The sequence below is a fragment of the Barbus barbus genome (genome assembly GCF_936440315.1).
Source record: "Barbus barbus genome assembly, chromosome: 8".
NCBI classification, from domain to species: Eukaryota; Metazoa; Chordata; class Actinopteri; order Cypriniformes; family Cyprinidae; genus Barbus; species Barbus barbus.
Window position 1 is genome coordinate 33907317 of NC_136736.1, and position 24979 is coordinate 33932295.

General features: G+C 35.9%; 1 protein-coding gene across 1 annotated transcript; it reads right to left on the reverse strand.

The window, feature by feature from the left end:
- Nucleotides 1–284: 284 nt before the first annotated feature.
- On the reverse strand, nt 285–8537 carry LOC306874259 (sodium/potassium-transporting ATPase subunit alpha-1-like). The gene is made up of 22 exons (XM_079424163.1): nt 8439–8537; nt 8168–8281; nt 7992–8051; nt 7028–7231; nt 6814–6927; nt 6608–6742; nt 6112–6229; nt 5768–6036; nt 5372–5680; nt 5088–5222; nt 4817–5009; nt 4553–4728; nt 4130–4266; nt 3899–4049; nt 3637–3805; nt 3394–3548; nt 2666–2789; nt 1229–1374; nt 1002–1132; nt 809–910; nt 623–714; nt 285–424 (listed from the first exon to the last, which is right to left on the reverse strand). Exons 1-22 carry the CDS (start codon nt 8448–8450, stop codon nt 396–398), a joined length of 3075 nt encoding a protein of 1024 aa, XP_079280289.1. The 5' UTR covers nt 8451–8537; the 3' UTR covers nt 285–395.
- Nucleotides 8538–24979: the final 16442 nt, after the last annotated feature.

A 24979-nucleotide genomic window follows, 5' to 3' on the forward strand; every position in this document is an offset into this window, starting at 1 on the left:
CCTTTATCACGACCAGGCTTTGCACATTTTCTAAAATATATTTTAAATATTTGATGCTAAGTTTTATATCATGGTGGAAGATCCAATCGACTTCTAATGTTCTTAAATTAATCTAAATACAGTAACCTCTACAGTTGGCATTTTTACAGTTAATTATTCAATAAAGCAATTAAATCAATTTCCCTTGACCATATGGCCTGTCTAATGTGATTTTAAAGGTTTTACATGTTATATCTTTGTGGGGACCAATATTTGAATGCATAATGAAGACCCAAACACAAACTCCTTCTAATTTGACATATTTATTGATTGAAAATGACCAGATTTTGTATCATTTTGAAAATATCAAAATGAATGTCTTCTCGCATATGTTTGCAACAGAAAGTCTTCGTGTTTCAGTAGTATGTTTCTTTTTCCACCCAGCCTGAAACAAAACAGCATAGATATTAGAGCTAGTTCATTCACTGTGAAATAACAAAATACTGTTATGAAGGTTATCGCTATCGTAGACCCCATTCAAAACCCAGGTTTCCACTTGGGAAACAGATACTTTAGCTTTAAAATGAAAACAAACATAGATGTTATCAATGTTATAGACTGCCAACATCATATCTGTTATTACCTCCTGGGCTCCGCCTAAGGATGTATCTTCTAACTTCATCATAGACGAAGATGAGCAGCGAGTATGGGAAGGCACAGAACCACCAACATGGTCTAAAACATAATATTAGTGTTCAATAGACATTTCAAGGTCAGCTATAATAAAAAATATTCCCATTTCTTGTGTGTAATAGTTATGTTCACCTACTTGAGAGGATACATTCTCAAAGCAATGTCCATGCCTGGGCAGTAGGACAAGAAAGCTGCCAGAGCAGTTTCCTCAAACAGACCAAAGATGAGGATTTTGTTTCTATGAAAGAAAAGTGGTGGCATGGCTTTTAGAAACAGTCCTGTATAACACATATTGCACAATTTGATGGCTGGACTCTTTGTTTACATACCTCATTCCCTGCTGTACGATGGAATTCCTCCTGGTCTTGCAGATGATCAGATCGGCCCACTGCACAATCACAATACTGGCGAAGAATGCTGTGTGGCATGTGAACTCCACAATCTTTCTGCGCTCATATGTCTGGAAGAATAAACAGAAGAGCAATATTTACATGACCGATACCTCACATTTGTTGTATTATAAAAGGTTTTTGGTTTATACAGTTATGACACCTACCCATTGCTGGCCATAGCTATCTTCCAGGTCATTGAGATACTTATCGTCCCAGTTGACTCGAATTCCTATTAAATCGGAGGGCAGGAATCCGTTCTCGGCAAGAATTACAAAGTAGGAAAAGAACCCTGCAACTGCTTGCATCATACCTAAAAATAAGTATGATGACATTAAAATGAAAGTTTAGAGGGTCTGTCAATAGGTTAAAATAATTGTGTATCACCTACAATGAAGGGTTTGTATTTATGTAATATACAGCATTTATATTTTACATTTTAGTATTCCATTTTAATTAATAGAGTTTCTTTGTCATTAAAAACAGTAGGTGGTGCTGTTTTTACTTCTTAGGCGAACTAAGGGCATGGCTGCAATAGCAATTATGAAGTTTCATTGATTATATTAATGCACTGACTAAAGATATTCCTGGCCGGCATGCTTGCTGACAGATTTGTATACGCAGACGATTTAATATTTCAAACTATAGCCGTTAATCAGCATGGATCTCAAATTAAATAAAACAAAATAATATGTAACACAGATGCTTTTGCAGCTAGCCTGGGGTGGACTGTGGCCCTAAGCAAATTTCATGTACGGGGCCCCAACACAATAACTATATGCTCTTTTATGCCTAACCCTTATTTTGCTCGCTAGCTCTCTCTCATTATAGCTATAATTATTATTTTTTATAACTATTACCCCTTCACAACTTAAGTAGCCTAAATAATTAGTCAACCTGATGCTATTCTAAAGCCATATTAATCTTATTTTTTTCAGATCACAAAAGAAGACATTATATAAAAAAATACTTGCACTTGTCTATTTAATGAATTGTAAACATCTTCTTCAATCTTTTTCCAAAAAGGATTAAAATGTCATAAAAATTATCCCATGCAACTCGTTCCGTATTCCAAGTGTTCTTAAGGCATATGATAGGGTTTGCCGACAAACAAATCAAAAATGTAATCCATTAAGCGAAAATCTCCAGTCATTGCATTCGTGCATTTATACGCGTTTTTAGTTTATAGTTCATTTGCATTAATAGTTCACGCTGGCACGCCTAGGAAAAGCTCACAAGAGAGTCATTTTGAAATATCAAGTCAAATAAAATTGTGACTTGAAACATAATCATGAACATTTGATGCTCTCCATAACACAAATGCATACTGGTGCATTTGCCAAGTATGTTTCGCGAATATCAGACGGGGCCCCCTGATTCCCCGGGGCCCTAAGCGGCCGCTTACCTCACCTATTTGTTAAGTCTGCCCCTACAGCTAGCCTGTTGCTGCAGTACGTTGAACTTTAATAATAATTAAATTAAATTAAACCTGTGCTAAGAGTAAAATATTACAGTAGAGTAGGCCTACTTGTTCAAAATCAGGTCAAAGAATGAACATAGTGCTAACAGTAAAGAAGGTCTGTTTAGAATAACCAATCTCTTACCAATTTGACCGTAGGCCATACTAATGAGCCTCTCATTTACCAGTTTATCTGTTTTAGCGTTTCTGGGTTGTCTCTTCATGATGTCACTTTCAGCAGTTTCATAGGCCAATGAGATTGCAGGAACCTGTGGGAACATTAAACAAGAAATCAAAAACATTTCTTTACATTTTTGACCATTTGGGGGAGCTCTCACAAAATTAAGGCTCAGCACATAGATCAAAGGTCACCCACTAAAGACAAAAGCATTGCTGCATGAACTGTTTGCTGTTTTCAAAATGGTCAAAATTAAAAAAAAAAAAAAAAAAAAAGGTCAGCAGCCAGTTTGGCTAACACTGAAGAAAAAGGCATTACTGTATGTGAAGAGTTGTATGTGCTGAACGAAGTCATAGCTTTACACTAAATTATTCAAAGTATTTATTTTTTTCTGACCAGTATGTGGCACTAAATACAAACTCACACAATAGCTGCAATTATAAAGTTTCATCTTATGCATCCTATCATTGCCAAGACAAGGCCAAACTTTGTGGTTGGGATGCTATTCACTGGCATGGTCTCAAGATTATCTGTACCAAAGCTGTGGAAGATCAGTACCTCAGTTTGCTTTCAACACATTAAAGATGGTGGAAACCATTATCTGATGAATCAGAAGAAAAAACAATCTATACAATACATGTCTACACCTCTTCAGTGCTTGGCTCCTGATTCACATACTGTGTCTTTTCACCTACCATGTCAGTGCCCAAGTCAATGCAGAGAATGGTGACGGTGCCCAGAGGTAGAGGAATATTAGCAATGATGAACAAGAGGAAGGGTGAGATCTCAGGGATGTTGCTGGTCAGTGTGTAGGCAATGGACTTTTTCAAGTTGTCAAAGATCAGACGTCCTAAAGTTAAAGATAGATATGAGAATTAAGCGTCATAAGTCTCCTTCATCATTCTTCAGTCAGTTAAGATTTCAATAAAATTTCTCACCTTCTTCTACTCCAGTGACAATTGAGGCAAAGTTGTCGTCCAGAAGGATCATGTCAGCAGCCTGTTTGGATACGTCAGATCCAGCGATACCCATAGCCACACCAATGTCAGCCTTCTTCAGAGCAGGAGAATCATTGACACCATCACCGGTTACGGCTACAATGGCACCCTGATAAGAGAAATAAAATGCATTAAAATGGTTCCTTCGGGAGAAAATGTTCTAGTATCAAATTGGATTGGACAGACAACTCCCTGACATTACCTGTCGCTGACAACCTTCTACAATGATCAGCTTTTGTTGTGGAGAAGTTCTGGCGAACACAATTTCTGTATGGTGTTTGAGGATATCATCCAGCTCTTCTTCATTCATATTCTTTAGTTCTCCACCATGGACCACACAGGCCTTAGCATCTCTAGAGATGCGTTTTGTATTAGCAGACATCTAGAGCAAATTCAAAACTTGGTGAATAAATGTTTTGTTTGAGATGGATACCTTGGATTAACCTCTCCAACAGGGATGTTTAAACGAGCAGCAATGTCTTCCACAGTCTCATTGCCTTCAGAGATGATGCCAACACCTTTTGCAATAGCCTTAGCTGTAATTGGATGGTCCCCGGTAACCATGATAACCTATAATTGAAGATTCTGCATTATAATTTGATTAACTGATTGTACGTGCAACAAGTATGAACAAAATTGAATATGCTGCAGCAAAGGTGCAACATATTCAAACAATGGATCTTGAACCAAGAACAAATTCTTGATTCATGACCCATTCCAAATATTCTTAGCTGTAATTGGATGATCACAAGTAACCTGTGATAGAAGACATAGATGCTTGATCATATGATTCATTTAATTCAATAAAGGTATGGTATAATCAAGCCATCAGTCTTGAATCAAGGTGAAACAACACCTTGATTCCAGCACTCCTGCACTTGCCCACAGCATCTGGTACTGCTGCACGAGGAGGATCAATCATGGACATGAGGCCAACAAAACACAGGTTCTCAGTGGGGAAGTTCACTTCGTCAGCATCAAATGCAAAACCCTCAGGAAACTGGTCATCAGGAAGGGAAAAGTGGCAGAAACCTTTGAGAAAGAACACAGTCATGAGTGTACATAGTCATAGTTTTAACTGGAAAAACTCCTCATGGTGAACTTCATAAGGTGGCTTTACCGAGCACTCTTTCTCCAAGACCTCCGAGTTCTACATAAGCATTTTGGAAAGCATCTTTCATTTCATCGTCCAAAGGCTGCTCTTTTCCTTGAATCAAAATAGTACAGCATCGATCCAATATCCTCTCAGGGGCTCCCTTCATCACCAGCAGGTGCTTAGACTCTGAGGAATTGGGATTCTTGTGGATTGAGAGCTAGAAAAGTCATATTAGGGGATGTTAGGAAGGACAGTCAAATCTGTAAATCTCCAAAGAATAATTTAACAAAAATACCTGATACTTGTTGGTGGAGTTGAAAGGGATTTCAGCAATCGTTGGGTACTTCTCTCTCATTTCAGTGACTGGACCACAGCACAGCTCAATACACTTCAACAGGGCAGACTCTGAGGCATCACCAGCTGTGTCCCGCTGCAAAAGATTGATTTCTTTTCTTTACTGATCGTATCTTGATGGACATATATTTACTGATGGACTTTTACAAGTCACTCTAAAGGTTAATCATCTACATATTTCCTTAATTATTTTAAAGTATTAAATATTGAGAAGCTCAAGCACACCTTAAGGATTGGCACATTGTGTTGATCAGCAAGGAAGACGGCACGGTTGCACATGCCAGCGATACGTGCAAGAGCAGACCAAGTTGGAGAGCTCCTGTCAAAGGAGGTTCCACTCTGGTTCTCTGTGGTGTCTGCTTCATGAATCTGGTTGTCAAACCACATGTGAGCTACGGTCATTCGGTTCTGGGTCAAAGTGCCAGTCTTGTCAGAGCAGATGGTGGAGGTCGAGCCAAGAGTTTCCACAGCTTCAAGATTCTTCACCAGGCAGTTCTTCTTCGCCATACGTTTGGCGGTCAGAGTTAGACACACCTATATGATGTTACAAGTTAAGTAATAATTCTTGGCTCAAGTGAAGTGCGCTTTGGCTTTAGAAGTGTACTTTGAACTCTGACTTACAGTAACAGTGGCAAGGAGACCTTCAGGTACATTAGCGACAATGATACCAATCAGGAAGATGACAGCTTCCAACCACCCATATCCAAGAATCAGGGAAAGAATGAAGAAGCTGACACCCAGGAAGACGGCTACACCAGTGATGATGTGGATGAAGTGTTCGATCTCTTTAGCGATTGGTGTCTGTCCACAATCCAGACTGGAGGCAAGAGTGGCAATACGACCCATGACAGTACGGTCACCAGTGTTGATGACAATCCCTCTGGCAGAACCTATTGAAAATGAAATTTAAATTACAAAATTCAGACTTTTTTATCCAACATAACTCATCTGTTTTATCGCTGTACCTTCAACACAGTTAGTAGAGAAGAAGGCAATGTTTCTGGTTTCCAAGGGATTTTCATTGGAGAAGTCAGGAGTACGAGTCTGGGGCTCAGATTCACCAGTGAGTGAAGAGTTGTCCACCTGGAATGGAAGAATACCATAAATATTCAAGGATATTTGTCCAGGATTGCTGGTTAGTACCAGTTTGGTGTTGGTCTAGCTCTGGGGTGTTCAATCCCCTTCAATCCCAAATTTGAGCTAAATTTGTAGGACATTGGCCCTCCAGGAGCAGGTTTAGACAGCCCTGGCCTAGCTGGTATACTAGCATATACAACTTGTTCACAAACAAAACATTGGTTAACTTGTTGACCAAAGAAATTACACTACTGAAGAAGCCTATTTGATGGGGACACCAGAATACCTGCATCCCATTCTGGTGACCAACATTCAAAATGCAACCAATCTTTTCAAAAGTGGTAGTATGTTACTTTTGCCATTCTTTTGCGCTTTAGGTCTTACCTTGCATCCATGCGCAGAGATGATACGAAGATCAGCTGGGATTCTGTCTCCACCTTTGACCTCCACAAGATCACCAGCAACTACCTCCTCTGCATTGATACTCTTTCTCTCTCCATCACGCACAACCAGGGCTTGCTACAAAACCAAAATGTATTAAAATGTAGTTTTTGTATGAGAGATATAGAGTACTTTTTACATTTCAGTACCTGAGGTACAAGGTTCTTAAAAGATTCCATGATTTTAGAGCTCTTGGCTTCTTGGTAGTATGAGAAGCATCCTGTTATTATGACAACTGCAGCAAGAACAATTCCCAGGTAAAGCTGGAAAATCAAACAGGGGCTAATTATGCTTGATTCACTATGTTTGTTGACATATGAACTATTTATGCATAAACAAGTGAAGGTTTTTGCTCTATCGTACGTTGTCATTTGCGGGTTCGTCTTCAGAAGCAGCCTGGATTCCGTATGCCAGGAAACAAAGGATTGCACCAATCCACAGCAGCGTTGAGAACCCACCAAAGAGCTGTTTGCAGAACTTGATCCATTCTGGAGTTGTTGGAGGTGGAGTCAAAGCGTTGGGTCCATCACGCTCCAAGATCTCCTTAGCACGAGCGCCTGACAATCCCTGGAGAAAATGATGGGTTAGATAATGAGAGCCAAACTGAGAGATTTATGGATTATGTTGGAGGTGGGGTTAGGGCATTGGGTCCATCATGAGCTAAGATCTCCTTCGCACAGGAAGAAGACAAGCCCTGCCAGCAACAATAAAAATTAAGTCAACAATTAGTTAAACAGTGTTGCTGTGTTGAGTGAAGCTTGAAACAGTGGTTGTGGATGTCAGACCTCAAAAACATAAACATAAATATGAGACTTCAAGGAGATATTGTGGAATAATGAAAAGGGGGCATGTTGTCCTTGAGGTGTTAGAGTTTTTTGAAGGTCAGGGTGGGGCAGAGGATTTGGTCCAGTTAGGGGGTGGAGCTAATGGCAATGATGCACTCACCTATGTCCGGGTTTGCTCCAGGACAATTAGCAATAATTCAGTTCAAATAAAATTATGCATATAGGCTTCGGATCTATAGCTTACATGTATAAATTGCAAGCACTTGTATTAAAACTTCCATTACATAATAATTCCACCTTGAACATACCTGCTCTTCCACAGACACCATTTATCTTTTTTTTTTATAAAAGTGCTTTGATTTGACAGAAAAGACATAGTGCGATTAATAATTCAAGATGTCAATGATTTTAAATTAGGTTACCAGCCGTTCTTTTTAAAGGGAGATAATAACAACAATAATTTATGCCCATCCAAGAAGATAAAACAGTCATTTTAATCATCTTAGATACATTATGTTTCCCAAATATGTCACAGAACTCACCCTGGTCAGGTCAGTTCCGTATTTGCGGTGAAGCTCGTCCATTGTCAACTTATGGTCGTCCTGCAGAAACAAAAAGAGCCTTGAAATCTCAGTTCACCACACAACTTATTATTGTTAAATGGTGTATTTTAATGCTATGTGTATATTCCAAATGTCTTTATATATTAATTTCACACCAAATCCACTTCTTTTTTGAGGTCGTCCATGTCCTGCTGCTTTCTTTTCCCTTTTTTTGGCTTTTTGGCTCCATCTTCTGAAGTTGCCGCCAGTTTGTACTTATCGTTCCCCGTCTATCAAAAATAACAATACTTAACATATGCAACAAACATATTACCTGAACAAGAGACAAGAGAGGGCTAGAAAAAAAAAAGAGAGGGAAATGGAACAACAAAAGCAAATATGGAATGAAACTGGCAGTATAATTAAATATAGCCATGGTCCACTCACTCCAAGCCCCATTTTCCTCTTTTATTCCAATTTAAACTCTGAAGTTTTTGGATCTTAGATGTCGTAGTTCTCCTGAAAGCCTCTCCGGAGACAAAAAGCTCCTGTGTGTCAGGTTCACAAAATTTATACCCCGCCAACTCACCTGTTTCAAGGAGGAGATTAGGGAGGAGTTTGGCTGCTGTCACGGAGCTTTAACATTTATTCAACCTTCATCCGAACAGGCAGGTCATGTCATTGACACCTATTTGAGGAACTAGCATACTAAATATTTGAGAAGACCTGTGGTAGTTTGCACATAATTCATTAGTATTTAAAAAAAACTTCCATGTGCACTGATTTGTCTTGAACAATAAGTTTCTCTGCACTTATAAATCCTTTATTTGTCAGGCACCACCTGATTTTTATGATTTTGAACATTTCTCCATTTCAAAGGTAAGTGATGAATGACTGTGTAAATTGTGTCCTTTGTCATTCAACACCCAGTAATAAATATGATAAAATTAAAGTACGCTTGTACACGGCCACAATCATATCTTAATTAATTCTGAATGCGAGTTTGGCATACGTTTTGTCAGTGTTTTGTAAACGTCTCGCTATCTTTTCTCTGTCAACAATGGATTAAGTTTAGTCCATATTTATGCTTTTCAACAGCATAACACCACTTATGCGTCTGCGAGCATAGATTACACATTTCCTTTTGAGTTTGCATCCATTTGTTTGGTAAATACTCCAGGATCAGCTGGTGCTGCAGCTCAGAGAGGCTTGTAAATGAGGAAGACGGGAATGATCTGTGCGGATATTCAAGGTTACATCAGGGTTGTGGGAATGTCAACAGTGACGATCAGCATCTCTGAGAAGTTGTAAACGATTCAAGCAGAAATCAATGTTGCTGGGTTTTGTGGTTACATTTAAAAAAAAAAATTCTCATAAAGGTCTGGCATTTATTAACTTGAGATCATGAAATGGCACTTTAAAGCAGCTTCCCGACCTGCTTTAAGGAAACAGTCCAGTCTCTGAAAGGAAACATTATATTCTAAAGTAGGCGGTTTGGGACTTAGCAAGTGACCGCCCTTGCGTTACTCAGATTTCAGGTGAATAATACGGAATTTGTTACTTTGCAAGAAACAAATGCACTTGTCCATTTTATTCTTCTGAAATTGCAATGCCTGGATCAAATCACACAAAGTAATAGCTAATAATATACCCTTAAACTGTGAAAACTATCATTTAGTAAACCGGTTCCAGTGTTTCATCCCATAATTGCTGTGTCTGATCCAGGATTTATTCTCAGAAAGAAAGGATGATGTGTTATAGTCTCTCATGTGCAGAGAAATGTGAAGGGGGAAGGAGCTCATACTGTCTCTGACACATGTGATTACAGAAGGGGCTCTATGGACGTGAGCAGAAATGGCAAACAAGATCTTTAGCTCCCTTTAAGGAGGAAAATGCCAGCTTATGCATTTTTTGTCAATAAATGCCTGACCCCTACATAATGTAATGTAATATAATATAGTAGCATTTTTCTGGCCAAATATATTTATTGTTGTGAACAGCATGAAATAAGTAAAAGACATACATTTTTGAGTAAATATTAAAGAAAAAGTTTTTACAGTTTGCAAAGTCAAATGTACCGCATTTGCAATACATACATGCATACATATGTAATATATAGCGTTATAACAAGCTTCTCTGAAAGTTCTGAATAAATGTTCTTCTTGTAAAGTTAATATAACGTTTCTATCTACATTAACAATGTTCTCAAAAATGTTAACACAAAAACTTTATTTTTACATGTTCATGGAACATTTCATTTCTAAAAACGTTTCAGTTGAATGTTCATCTAATGATTTTAAATGTTACAACTTGTTTCGGAATGTTCAGGGAACATTCAAAAGTAACATTCCACTAATGTTTGCAAAAATGAAAATGAAAATTTCATCATTTTCTCAACCAAGTTTTTCTAAAACTGTATGAGTTTCTTTGTTTTATTGACAATGACAACAATAAAGAAGATACTTGTTGACGGTAGTCATCCATGTCAATATATAAAACATTTGTTCATTGAATTTCCAGGAAAACCATTAAATTATGATATAAAGCGTTACTGCCATATATAGAGATTGTGTGTGTGTGTGTGTGTGTGTGTGTGTGTGTGTGTGTGTGTGTGTGACCCAGGACCACAAAAAAAAAAAAAAAATGCTTTTTTTAAATTTAGATTTCATACAATATCTGAAAAATCGGTAATTTTGACCCATACAATGTAGTTTTGGCTATTGCTACAAACTTTCCATGTTGACTAACCTGACCCATTTACCTTTTTTCAACCTACCAGTTGCTCCAGTGTTCCTTTCCCTGTTCTCCACGCTCCACTGTTACCTCCAGATCCCCTGAAAAAAGGAAAAAGGACATTCTCAGATAAGCCCCTAGAGACATTCCCGCTCTCCATTCTCTTAAAAAAATTTGATTAATTTAATTAAATTAAGTCATTATTTTGGTCACAGTGTTTGTATATATATATATATATTTATATGTGTGTGTGTGTGACCCTGGATCACAAAACCAGTCTTAAGTAGCACAGGTACATTTGTAGCAATAGCCAAAACTACATTGTATGGGTCAAAATTACCGATTTTTCAGATATTGTATGAAATCTAAATTTAAAAAAAGCATTTATTTTTTTTTTTTTTGGTCCTGGGTCACACAGACACACACACACACACACACACACCCACACACACACAATCTCTATATATGGCAGTAACGCTTTATATCATAATTTAATGGTTTTCCTGGAAATTCAATGAACAAATGTTTTATATATTGACATGGATGACTACCGTCAACAAGTATCTTCTTTATTGTTGTCATTGTCAATAAAACAAAGAAACTCATACAGTTTTAGAAAAACTTGAGGTTGAGAAAATGATGAAATTTTCATTTTTGTGTGAAATAACCTTGCAGACTTAACAAATGAACAGTGATTCTGGCCAAAATATAGTTGTTGTTGTTGTTATCACTCATAAGAAATTAATCTAGCATCAGTGCCCAAATCAGCCTCACATTACCTACTACTTGATTTAAAAAAGAACTAATATTGAAAAACAGACAGATGTGTCTTTAAATAGTGGTTATATGAGCAGTGTTCAGCAACTGTACACAACTAAACCTGTTAATAATACGCTTAGTCTCACGTTGACTTGTTTGGGTCACATGACGTCACACTCTGAATGTTCATCGGCTGACACAGTTTTTGTGCAATTGGTGATTTTTGGGTGTGCTTCTCCTTTAAAACATCCATTTCTAAGGCACCTGTAATCACGTCCCCCCCAGACCGCCACTTTTTCTTCTGGGAATGGTCGGGTTACGAGGCCCTGGAGGAATCTCAGCACATGCTGTCCTCTCCGGAGACCGGGACCAGTCAGCCGAGCCACTCGGTCACATAAGGGATATTATTGTGTGTGTGAGGCTTAGCATGTGAGAGACCATTGTTCCCAAACCAGAGCGATCGGGAGGAGAGGAGAGGAGAGGAGAGGAGCTTTACCTAACAGAGTCACAGAGATCCGTGTCTCCAGGATTCAGGTTACCAGACATAACCCCGCCTCCGTCTGCCCATTTGTCCCTGAACAGAATTTTCCACTTGTCTTTTACTGGGAAGACACCTACATTCATCCGCTCCTCATCCTCTCATTATACACTGGCCTATAGCAAAAATAGACACTAATTGTGAGGGATTGTGTGCTGCAGGTGTAAACACAGAAGAGCAGTGAATAACTTCTCCCAAGAAAAGCCTCCAGAAGATTCAAACAAAGCACATTGGTTTATCTGGTTCACTGTTGCACGAAAGATATGTTGCGTAAGGCTAAATTACATCTGGCCTCTTGCTGCAAACAAACATCTTTTCAATAATTATATATTTTAAGCAAAACAATTAAAATGTCTTGGGACTGTGTATTTTGTCCTAAAATCCTTAACCAGCAATTGCTCATATGAACTAACATCCAAAAGTTTGGGGTCAGCAAGATTTTCTTTATTTCAAATAAATGCTGTTATTTTAAACGTTCCAGTCAAATAATTCTGAAAAATAAAATGTATCATGGTTATTACAAGAATATTCAGCAGCACAACTGTTTTCAACATTGCTAATAATCAGAAATGTTTGTTGAGCAGTAAATCAGTATATTATTATGATTTCTGAAGATCATGTGACACTGAAGACTGGAGTAATGATGCTGAAAATACAGCTGCAGATCACAGAAATAAATTATATTCATATAGATTTTTTTCAAATCAAATACATGCAGTCTTGGTGAGCAGAAGAGAATTATTTCATTAAAAAAACAATTGTATTGACTTTTGAACGGTGCTGTAAATAATCACCTTCAAGTAAAAAAGCCTAAAGATGTATTTTTTTTTTTTTTTTTGGGGGGGGGGGTTCAATTAAAATAGCAACAACAACAACAACAAAAAAGTGTTAAGTTGACTTACCTTACCTTAAAGTTACCTTAAAATTATTAAGCAAATAAATAATAATAATAAAAAAAAAAGTTAATGAACTTGACAATTCACTTAAATTATTTCTTTAAATCAATTTATTTTCAATATTCTAGGAACCTTAAAGTGTCCAGATTTCTTGGTGTGAATAGAATGTTATTTAATGCTTACAAAAATATTTCAAATAACATCATAAAGGTGTTTCCAGAATGTTGAGCTCAGAATGTTTTCTCTCAATGTTATGAGAACGCATATCAGATATTAAAAACTTTATTAGAATGTTCCATAAACATTACTTTAAGAACGCTTTCTCTAACATTTATTAACTTTTTTAAAAATTGTGAGGACGTTCCCTGTTAGCTGGGAATACAAATCAAACAGACCTTATACCCAAAGACATAGAGATATATATAATTACTTTTTTTATCTGTTGCCATTTTTATTATTTATTCCTCTTCTGTCATTAAACGTCTTAAATATCTGAACTCCAGCCAGATAATTTGTGTGCATTTTTATTTCATTACACTCTTGAAGCTTGAACAGTTTTGCCCTGAAGACGTCTTTGCTTACCTATAAACATCAGAGGAAAGCAGAAACGCACAAAAGAGTAACACATGTCTAAACACAAAATGGACAGTGAAAGTAAAGATAGCAGGTTGACACAACAAACGTAACATGCCACACGGGGTCATGGAAAAGCGCTCTACCGAAACCATTGTGAAACAATGACTCTACGTTGAAATCAGGATCGTTTTAGCCCCATTAGCAATTAACACAAGAGGTTATAGCATTACATTAATAAGCCTCACCAATGATCACATCCAGAACTCAAAGGACTTGATAAACTCCTTGTATTGCCTTGTGGGAAGTTTTCTAAGCAGCAAAACCTCACATATTGGTTCAGATGTGCGGCTGACACCTGGATGAAGATTGAAACCCACAAAGAGATGACGTTTAGAGAACACACTGTATATAAAGAAGTACATCAGGTTCACATGGGAACAAGCACAGGACATCAGACTCGCTGGTTGCCAGAGCTTTACATCACCAAGCTTAAACAATGCCAATCTAGAGGTTAAGGAGAAGGAAGGTATCCAGCTGGCTGGAATGTTCTCATTTAAAGTGAGGTTTATGGAAAGGTCTTATAAATGTATTAATATTGGATATACTGTGTGTTCTCATAATGAAAACGTTCTGATGTCAACATTCTCGGAACGTTCTTATAATGTTATTTGCAACTGATTAACATTCTAAGAAACGTTTTTGTAATAATGTTCTAAGCATCATGAAAACTGGATGTAAATTTTTTTAACGCTCTTAGAATGTTACAAATACATTTTTAAATAACATACTTTGGGTAAAATAAAAGTTAGTACAACGTTGTAACCTTTAAATAACTTTCCAATCAAGACAAGAAATCTGGACATTTTAACGTTCTTAGAATATTAAAAAATAATCATTCAAATAATATTATATTTTGGGTAAAATAAAGTTAGAAAACTGTATGAAACATTTTGTAACCTTTAATGCTCTAATTACAACAAGAAAATTAGACATTTTAATGTTTAAAAACATTTCTCAACAGTTCCCACAGTGGTTTAATAATCTAAATATATTACTTGGGTCATCAAAGAATACTAAAAATATATATTGTTTCACAGTTTCCACAAAAATATTGTGCAGCACAACTGTTTTCAACATTGTTAATAATCAGAAAAGCATATTAGAATGATTTCTGAAGATCATGTGACACTGAAGACTGAAAATACAGCTTTGATCACAGAAATAAATTACAGATATTCACAGAAAAAAGCTATTTTAAGTTTTAAAAAACATTTCCAATATTACTGGCTTTACTGTATTTTTAATCAAATAAATACAGACTTGGTGAGCAAAGGAGACTTCTTTCAAAAACATTAAAATAATTCAGAGCCCAATCATTTGGATGGTATTTATATGCATGTATGTTTGTTAGCATTTTATAATATTACAATTTATATTATTTCCTTCTGTGTTCTATCGTAATGCCCCAGCCAGCAAATTTACGTGCACAACTTATTATGTGCTTTGCTCTTGAACAATGTTGCCCTCAAGACATCTTTGCTTACCTATAAACAGCAAGGAAGCAGAATTACAAAAGAAGAAAGAACACAAATGTATAAAGTCATAACAGACAGGGAAAGTATACACTGCAGGTAGCAGCATCACACAGTATTTCCCGCAGGATGATGAAAATCACTTCTCAAAACACTGTGAAACATTAGGAAGGTTTACAGCCATTACAAGATCAGCTGCTTAAATCAGCAAATCTTTAAAACCACTTTAGGTTTGGACTCTAGTCTAGATGGGACACATCCAAAGTACAGAAATCCAACAGAAAGCATTTCTTGTCATTTATTGTGAGTTTTCTGAGTTTGATAGGACAGATTTGTTGACCAAAGACCAAATACTCTTACAGAAATAAAGTCTGACCACTTCATAAGATTCAAAAGATGTATTTATTCGCTGGACGGCCATTCCTGTTTTCCAAACTACTTATTTGTTTGACGAAAATAGACATAAACAAGGCCCAATGCCCAATTAGCATGGCAGATTTACAGTTGGGACAAAACATTTCAAATGTTTCAAACAGCTTTTTGCTGAGAGAAATATAGCTAACTGCCCCATAATGGAAAAAAATCTATGAATAAATACATGTTTCAAAGTTAAAATAAAAAATAAAAAAAAGCCCCAAAAATATAATTTGCTAAAATGGGTTTCAATAGATTTTTTGCATATCTTTGTATATTTTTGAAACTATATTAAACTGCATGTGTGTGTAACATTTGTTGTTTATAACATATGTGAACAAATAACACATTTTAATAAAAATAAGCAAGAAAAAATTACAATATTACAGTACATTATTTTTTTTTTTGACTTTATTAAATCATTATAAATCTAGTTTTTATCTAGGCTATTCCATCCACATTTGCGTTTATACTAAATGTGGGTTATACTGTAAGTGTCACGAGTGTATGCTATAAAGCGCACGACAGACGAAGGAGTTCCAAACACACAGTACTTTAATAACAATCCAGGTGAACGGGGCAGCATAACACATAAAAATGCTAATTAACTAATAAACATGGAGACAAACTAAGGATGACGTAGATCTAAAGGAACAAAAACAGAACGTGACCGTGACAGTAAGATTGGAAATGTATTTTCTTGCCCCTGAAATACATTTTGGTATGTGAATTTCAAAAATATATTTCATTGAGCTTCACTGTTTACAACGTGTATTTAGCATATATTTAAAATATATTTTGTCCAGAAAAATAAGCCAAAAAAAAGATGTCTTATGGGTTGGTAAAGGTAGAGAAACACAGCTGCATTAGGTGTCTTTGAGCACAGGTAATGGACGTGTCTTGTGTAATAGTTGGCTAAATCTGCATTCGGTGGGCCAGGCCGGCGGTTTAGCCTCAGGCGGGAAGTTACTGAATGACATACTGAGAGAACAAGAGAGTGAAGGGAAGAAGAAAAGCATGTGTGTTTGCACCAGTGTCTTTGCCAAAGAAAGCGCCCTGTTTGTCTATGCGTCTATGACATCATACGAGCTTCAAACACACTGCTTCAGATGAACAAACAGAGAGCCGCAAAATCAAGACTACAGCAAACAAAAGAACCAAAGAGTGAGCCGGTCATTTGCTTAGGCTTACTTGTGTGGTTTTGATGAGGAAAGAAAAATGGCATCTTTTTAATATCTCACTTGTTTCTCTAATGGAGAGATAAATCCTGTGCCTCTGATTCATCTTCTGAGAAAAGACCACAGTAATCTTCTTTCATAAGAGATCTCAATAATACCTCAAACTGTGCTCAGGTTTGCTAAGATACCTGTTATATTTATTTTTTTTATTTTTAATATAAAATTATTCTGTCACAATATAACATATTTAACTATTATACATTTTTACAATCTAATACAGTAAATTTATACACTCTAGTAAGTGTCTGTTGATATTTATCTTTATACAAAATTAGGAGAAACAAAAATAGACAAAAAAAAATTAAAATATAATATACTAGAATAAAATAAAATAAAATTTCAGGATTAATTGACCCTGACCTGAACTGCAATCTACATTAAATTTACGTATTAAATGTATTTTTTAGAAATGTAATGTTTGTATCTAAATGTATAATACAGTGTATTTTAAATGTATTGTGTATTTTTATTTCTCCAAATGCATATTTTTACTACAAAAACTAAACTAAAACAAAAAATAATAATAAAAAACTAACATAGATAGATAGATAGATAGATAGATAGATAGATAGATAGATAGATAGATAGATAGATAGATAGATAGATAGATTTAACAACTTTACTATACACGTCTGTTTTTATAAAGTATATTTTTACATTAATGAACAAAATAAAAGAGAAAAATAAAAATTAAAAGTATCATTAATGAAGAAAATAAGGTTCCACTGGCACTTTATGGACACAAATAGCAACATAAAGAACAAAACATCTCTAAATGCTTCCCCAGGAGAAAGAAGTGGAAACGTTTAGCACAGGAGACCGGGAGGAGGGCTGACGCTCGCTGTCACAGCCACTGTCCTTGGCTCTCGGCTCCTGAGAGGTCATTCCTCTGTCCAGCACACTCACGGTCAGCTAGAGATCCCTTCATTCCTGCATGTTTATTCAGTCCTCACATTCCCATTCATGCTGGAGGGATTTCAGACGGGTGAGCTGTCATTGCACAATGTAATTTCCAAACAGTAACAGGAAGGCCAGCGATGCATTAATGCTTTTAGAGGATAATCCCTGACACATTCCAGGACACGCATTCACCTCCAAACAGATGGCGCTCTTATTATCATGACTGTGTAACCGGGAAAAGTGACACGAGGAAAGTGTTGACTTTCATACATCACAGAGGTATGAAAATAATTATATATATATATATATATATATATAATATTATTATTATTATTATTATTATTATTTTTTCCAATTTCAGTTATTTTAGTACGTCAAGTTAAACTAAATAAAAATGAGAAATCTTGCACTGGCAACCATCTAAAATAAATGATGTATGTTTTTGTTTTTTATATTATTTATATATATATATATATATGTATATTTCTAGTAATTGTTTTAGTTTTAATTAACAATAATAACTGAATTGTATTGTGTTAGATTCCCTGTTCTCATTTTAATTTTAGTTCAAGTTTTAGTAATTTTAATGTGTTTTTGTCATTTTTATTACTTTTTGTGTGTTATATAAAAGAATCATCTGTGTATTTTTAATATAAGACAGCAAGCAGCACCTTGGCAGGATCGGTCTTTGTGCTGGATTGACTGATAATCTGAGTCTGTGGAATCAGATTCAGGTTCATTTTAATGTGAATTGTCAAATACGGTGCTGTCAGTGATGTGCTGGTGTGTTAATACTCATAATACCATGTACCATCACACAGATTCTCCTGCGATCACTGATCATGCATGCATATATGATACGATATATGCTGATCATAAACACATTCATCTGTGCCTCAAATCCCCTCAATGATTGAGTCCTGCAAACGATACGATGCTCCGAAAAACAAATGGTGGATGAGCACGAAGAAGAGTCTAAACAGCCATTCACAATGATTATAAACCTTATGAACATGTATGATATATAGAATACAGTTCAAAAGTTTGGGGTCGGTAAGATGCAGGGCTGAATTTATTTGATTAAAAATAAGGTATAAAATTGTGAAATATTATTACAATTTAAAATAGCTGTTTTCTATGTGAATGCATTTTAAAATATAAGTAATTCCTGTGATCAAAATCTGAATTACTCCAGTCTTCAGTGTCACATGATCCTTCAGAAATTTCTGGTTACATTTCTGGTTATTATCAGTGTTGAAAACTGTGCTGCTTAATATCTTTGTGGAAACCGTGATACGTTTTATTTATCATGATTATGAATAGAAATTTCAAAAGAACAGCATTTATTTGAAATAGAAATCCTTTGTAACATTAGAAATGTCTTTACTGTCAGTTTTGATCAATTTAATGCATCCTTGATTAATGTGTAATTTTTCATCTAACAGGTGGAGTGAAGAGCCTTCGAGATCAGCCCATATTTAGCCAAAGGTTGAATGAAGGAGAGAGAGAGAGTAAATAGTGCTAGTGTCACCTGAATTCCAGCAAACGAGAAACTCTTGTATATATTGGGAGAGAAGGAAAAGTGCATCCGCCTGGCAGCGCAGTATGTGTCCTCCTGCCATCAAATGAGGGACAAAGGCTGAAACCTCTTTATAATTTGCAATAATAATATTCTTTTAATCTGTTATTTATTTATTTATTATTTTTTCATTATGATAAATTGGACATGTATATGTGTTTATTTTTCCCCTTTTTTATTAATCTGTATGTTTGTATAATATACTTATTGCTTTGGCAACATTGTGATTTGAAAGCTCATTTGAATTGAATTGAATTGAATTGAATTGAATTGAATTGAATTGAGAGAGAGAGAGAGAGAGAGAGAGAGAGAGAGAGAGAGAGAGAGAGAGAGAGAGAGAGAGAGAGAGAGAGAGAGAGACTTTGCCAGTGTTTACCAAACACTCCAGACAACCTGCTGTTGCTAGGCAACAAGCGTGCATGCTTTAAAGATTATCGCCCGCAATCCGTGAGACTCAAATATATTTTCAATTTCACAGCAACACGAGGGGTGCGATAGGAGCATTGTTTTCCTCAAGAGTACGGAGACTGTAAAGAGCAGCGGAGGAGAAAGTCAACAGCCTGCTGCTAAAACAATTTCAGACTGAACTTCTCCAAACATCTTAATGTTCATAGATTAGATACGCATGGAGGGCCTCTCCTGTCCTGTGCTGTCATGCAGAAATCATGCCTCTAATACAGCGGACACAGTCCAGCGGCTACAGCATTACAGAAGTCATTCACAAAGTGCATAGTCAAAGGATTTTGCGGCAGTTGGAAAAGTAAATAAATAATATAATAATAATAATAATACGTCATAAAAGTGAAGCATCCTCCACTCCGCCATCTTGGTGTTCCCTAGTGTGCATACATACACGTTCTGTTGAATTAATGGGAAATTGAATGATTTTAATGAGAAAACATTGCATAATGAGACATCATTTATATCTGAAGCTTCACATTCTTACAACACAAATATCTTAAACATGTAAATGTTAATTTATTTGCGGTCAGGAAGCTTTTTTGATGCTTATTGTAAGTAGCTCTAATATTGCGGAGAGGATCTTACCGCACGGAAATAGGATGTTGCTGGTCTCAGCAGGTAGAAGCAATGCAATATTTAGTTTGTGATACGCCCTTTAAATGAAGAAAGAAGAAGAAGCTCTTACTGTATACAGTACCCTCCACTAATATCGCCACCCTTGGTAAATATGAGCAAAGGCGGCTGTGAAAATAAATCTGCATTGTTTATCCTTTTTATCTTTCATTCAAAAAATTCCCCAAATTCAAACCTATCATTGAAGTAAAACAATTGAAAGTGGGGAGAAAATCTCGCTGTGAAATAAATGCTTTCTCTAGTTCATGATGGCCACAATTATTGGCACCCAATTATTGCAACGTCCTTTTCCCAGGGTAACAGCTCTGAGTTTTCTCCTGTAATGCCTGAAGAGTTTGGAGAACACCTGATAAGAGATCAGAGACCATTTTCGTCATCCAGAATCTCTCCAGATCCTTCAGATTCACAGCTCCATGTTTCTTCTTCTCTTCAGTTCACCTCACTCATTTTCTGTAGGGTTCAGGTCAGGGAACTGAGACAGCCATGGTAAAAGATTCATTTTGTGTCCAGTGACCCATTTTTATGTTTGTTTTAGATTGTTGTCCTGGTGGAAGATCCAAACATGGCCCATTATAAGATTTCTAACAGAGTCAGTCAGGCTTAGGATGTGTAACATATTTCTGAGTGGCATGTTCAAATTATAACCCTAACAGTATCATGTGATGCCTTACCAAACGCCTCTAATTATGGTCATTTTCAGCTGCTCTATCCATAAATGCATGTTAAAAGTGAAGCATGCATCATATTAATCAGTTGTACTCTCTCTATTTTCTTGCTCCTTTTAATGGGCACTCGATAGTCATTTTCTGTCACCACTTTCTCAGTACGTTCTGTTCAAGATCACACTCATGTTCACACTGCATATTTTTATATCCAAGTGGATGCTGCACACTGGTGGTGGTTGAGGAGAGACCCCCACATGATTGTAAAGCGCTTTGGGTGTACAGCAATACACAATAAATGCGCTATATAAATGCATCTCATTCATTCATTCATCTATAAAGATAGCATGAAGTAGCCCTGGTGGCAAAAATATACATTTTTGTAGCCTTAAAGAACACATTCAAAAATTGCAGTTTTGTGGTTTTTAGTTCATGCATGAAGCTCAAATATACTTTTTCACTACTAATAATTGATTGTCAAATATAGTCTACTTTTAGCAAATTTGAAATTATATTATTAAACGAACAAGCAAAAATATCGATACACCAAAAAGTCAATGGCTACCTTTAACCTTCTACATTTGGTTGCCAGCATTCTTTTGTGTTCAACAGAAGAAAGAAACTCATACAGGTTTGGAACAACTTGAGGATGAGTAAATGACAGTACAACGTACATATACAGAAAAAAGACAGTAGCCTATTTCATATCACTCCATGCTCTTTCCTCACACATAATGAGATCAATAACTCTCAAATCAATATTTCATAATGAGCAGCTAGCTGTACAATATCTTACATCTCACATCTGTGGCTATGAGAACAGTGCTGGATATTGGGGTTGGTTTGAAGACCTAAAACAGAAGTCAGTCAGAGGAGCGATGTTTAAGGTCAGTGCTGTGATGTCTGTGAGACAGCCGAGAGCTCGAAGAGGCCAGACGCCACAGACGTGCTTCATCAACTGTCCGTCAAAATGACAGGCAGGGTCAGGCAGAGATCGCTATGAGAGCCAAAAAAACCTGGACGCTTTAAAACAAGCTCTTCAATCTGAGGAGATGGATCTCGTATCCTCACACACTGAGAGAAAATCCCAGCAGAGCAGCTTCTCTCCTCCTGGCAAACTCAAGCATTCTGCATCCGTTACTGTATCTGTGTCAAGGAAGAAAAACGAGTCATTACCCGTTTTATTCTGTGAATTTATGGCTGCTTCTTCATAATTTACAAGTCTGTCCTACTTATTGTTGTGGCATCTATATCAGTAAGCTGGGAGACTCCATGTCTGCAGTTTTACTTCATTTAAAATAAAGCTTATATTTAAGGACCCACATTTTAAAATCAGACATTAAAGCTTAATCTTAACAAATTTAAGCATACATTTAAGATAAAAAATTATGATTATAATAAGTTATCTCATTGTTTGCATTAATAAGAATGAACATTAGAAATAATTCCTTGGCAACTAACTGAAATAAGGTAAAGTTGAAGTGCTAAAAATACTACTTTAAATAAAAATAAAATTAAAGCTATAACTGAAATATTAAAAAATACTAATACAAATGAGAAAAGCATGTATCAAAATTACTAAAACAAACTGAAAATATAGAAAATAGAAGCGAATTCAAAATATTAATAAATAATATAATAGTGTATATACAGTAAATTATACCAAAACAACACTGTTGCAAGAATATGAGATAGATATTATAACAAGATATATTTTAATATTTATTAATTATTAATATATTTAAAAATACCTAAATAATTAAATAAAGCTTGTATTTAAGAACCCAAATTATTGGAAATGATTGCTTATTATTGCAATGCAAACAAATCTAATAAATATTAAATAAAAAAAGCAGACATATCACTTAATATGTCTATGAGTTTGTTTGTTTTTTAAATCAAAATACTATCTTAAAGTTAAGCTTTAAATTTAGATTTTATTTAAATTAAGCTTTAATTTATTATTTAATTTATTTATTTATTTTTTATTTTTTTGGTTGGAAAACATGCTTAACTGCCATGAGAATAATTTCTTAAATCCTGATGGGCTTAACAATAAATTCTATTTTCCTTCAGATTCCTCTGCTTGAACATTCACACAGTCAAACTGCAGTTGAGCTCAGTAGGAATAATCATTGTGTTTTACTGGAACGCTCTCAGAGGGATTACATAACGCAAACATGTTTAATTTCAACACGTGTGCATGTGAGAACACGGCAGAAATCCTCAGAAAATGCCCACAGTGCTGCTGCTGCATTATTCACCTGGAACTAACAAACACTATTATGGAACATACAGTATGAAAGTTTATTTATTTGCCCAAAATGGGGTCAAGATGATTTAAAGAAGCTGCCTAGAGAGCGAGAGAGTCTCCTGCTGAGGAAAACCGTGACCTGTTAGAATGAGTAATGGAAAGACCCTTCCTCATGGATGGAGCAGCATCTAGTGGCTCTCAGTTCATTAAATCATCACCCAAAAATGCTCAAATGTGCTCTTCCTCAGGTCATCCAAGATGTACATGAGTTTGTTTCTTTATCAGATTTGAAGAAATGTAGCATTGCATCAGTGTTTCAGCAATGGATGCTCTGCAGTGAATGGGTGCCGTCAGAATGAGAGTCCAAACAGCTGATAAAAACATCACAATAATCCACACCACTCCAGTCCATCAGTTAACATCTGGAGAAGACAAAAGCTGCTGTTTGTAAGAAACAAATCCATCATAAGATGTTTTCAACCATTGCTAAATACATGTCCTCTGTCTATAATAACGCTTCCTCCAGTGAAAAAGTGGTCTGGTCTGAATCTGGAGAGAAATCTACACAGATCAAGCACCGTTTACAAACCAAAACAGTCAAAAATAGTAAATAGGAGATGGATTTTTTCACTGGAGGAAGCGTTATTATGAATTATGGATTTAGATTTGGATCATTTAGTTAAACGTCTTGATTGGTTTTATACAAACAGCAGCTTTTGTCTTCTCCAGATGTTAACTGATGGACTGGAGTGGTGTGGATTATTGTGATGTTTTTATCAGCTGTTTGGACTCTCATTCTGACGGCACCCATTCACTGCAGAGCATCCATTGTGATGTAATGCTACATTTCTCCGAATCTAAAACTCATCTACATCTTTTATGGCCTGAGGGTGAGGAAATTGTGAGGTAGTGATGGTGACTCACATCACCAGATGCATCTCTGCATGCTAAAGAGAAACAAAACAAGTGTGTTAACGTTCTGAATGGAATACTAAACTCCTTCATACTGCACAATATATATAGTATGCTGCTTACTACTTTCTAAAATTAGAACTGTATGCAATAAACAGCTAATTAAAATTGTGCACAGTAATGGAGCAGAGTATGCTATTCTTACAGCTGACATACAGCTTGTGTTGGATGATCTACTATCATTTTATATTAACGTGTTTTAGTGATATATATATAAATGTTCTCATTGTTTTGATGCAAGGACAGCATCATTTTGCATCACATTAAATCATCCGTCACTCATAAATACACTCATACAAAACACCACATATGATGTACGGTTATACAACATTCCCACTTGCACACAATGTTTCTTTTGGCCTTAATATGACGCCATCAATTATGGACTGAGATGTTAGAGCCGCTCATGAGCATCTGTTTCACTGAAACACGCCAGTCTACACAGGATTCATTCCTCAACCAGGATTTTCCTGCCACAACTCTAATTAACATCCATCCACAACTTTAATTAGGTGCTTGTGAGTTAAAGAAAAATCATCAAAGCGGGATTGTGTTAATTAAGTTTTGAATCATTCAAATGTTTCTCATACCAAATATTCATACAACAGCTCAGATGAATGATATTAGCTGATCGGGATCAAACCGATAAAAACTGATGATTCTATTATACAACAGACTGGAAGAACAAACATTATTCCTGTAACATTAATACAATTTTCATTCAAAGTTATCTGGTCTTTAATTATGTTCTCTAAACGTCAGCACAAAAGTGTTATTTACACATCATTCATGGAATGTTTTTTTTTATTATTATTATTATTTATTAATTATTTTAGTTGG

Excerpts from the sequence above, each read along its gene's own strand:
- LOC306874259 (XM_079424163.1), bottom strand. Across the intron at positions 7,232-7,991 it reads ACGGAACTGACCTGACCAGG|GGATTGTCAGGCGCTCGTGC; the intron begins GTGAGTTCTGTG and ends CATTTTCTCCAG. Across the intron at positions 6,230-6,607 it reads TCTCTGCGCATGGATGCAAG|GTGGACAACTCTTCACTCAC; the intron begins GTAAGACCTAAA and ends CTTCCATTCCAG.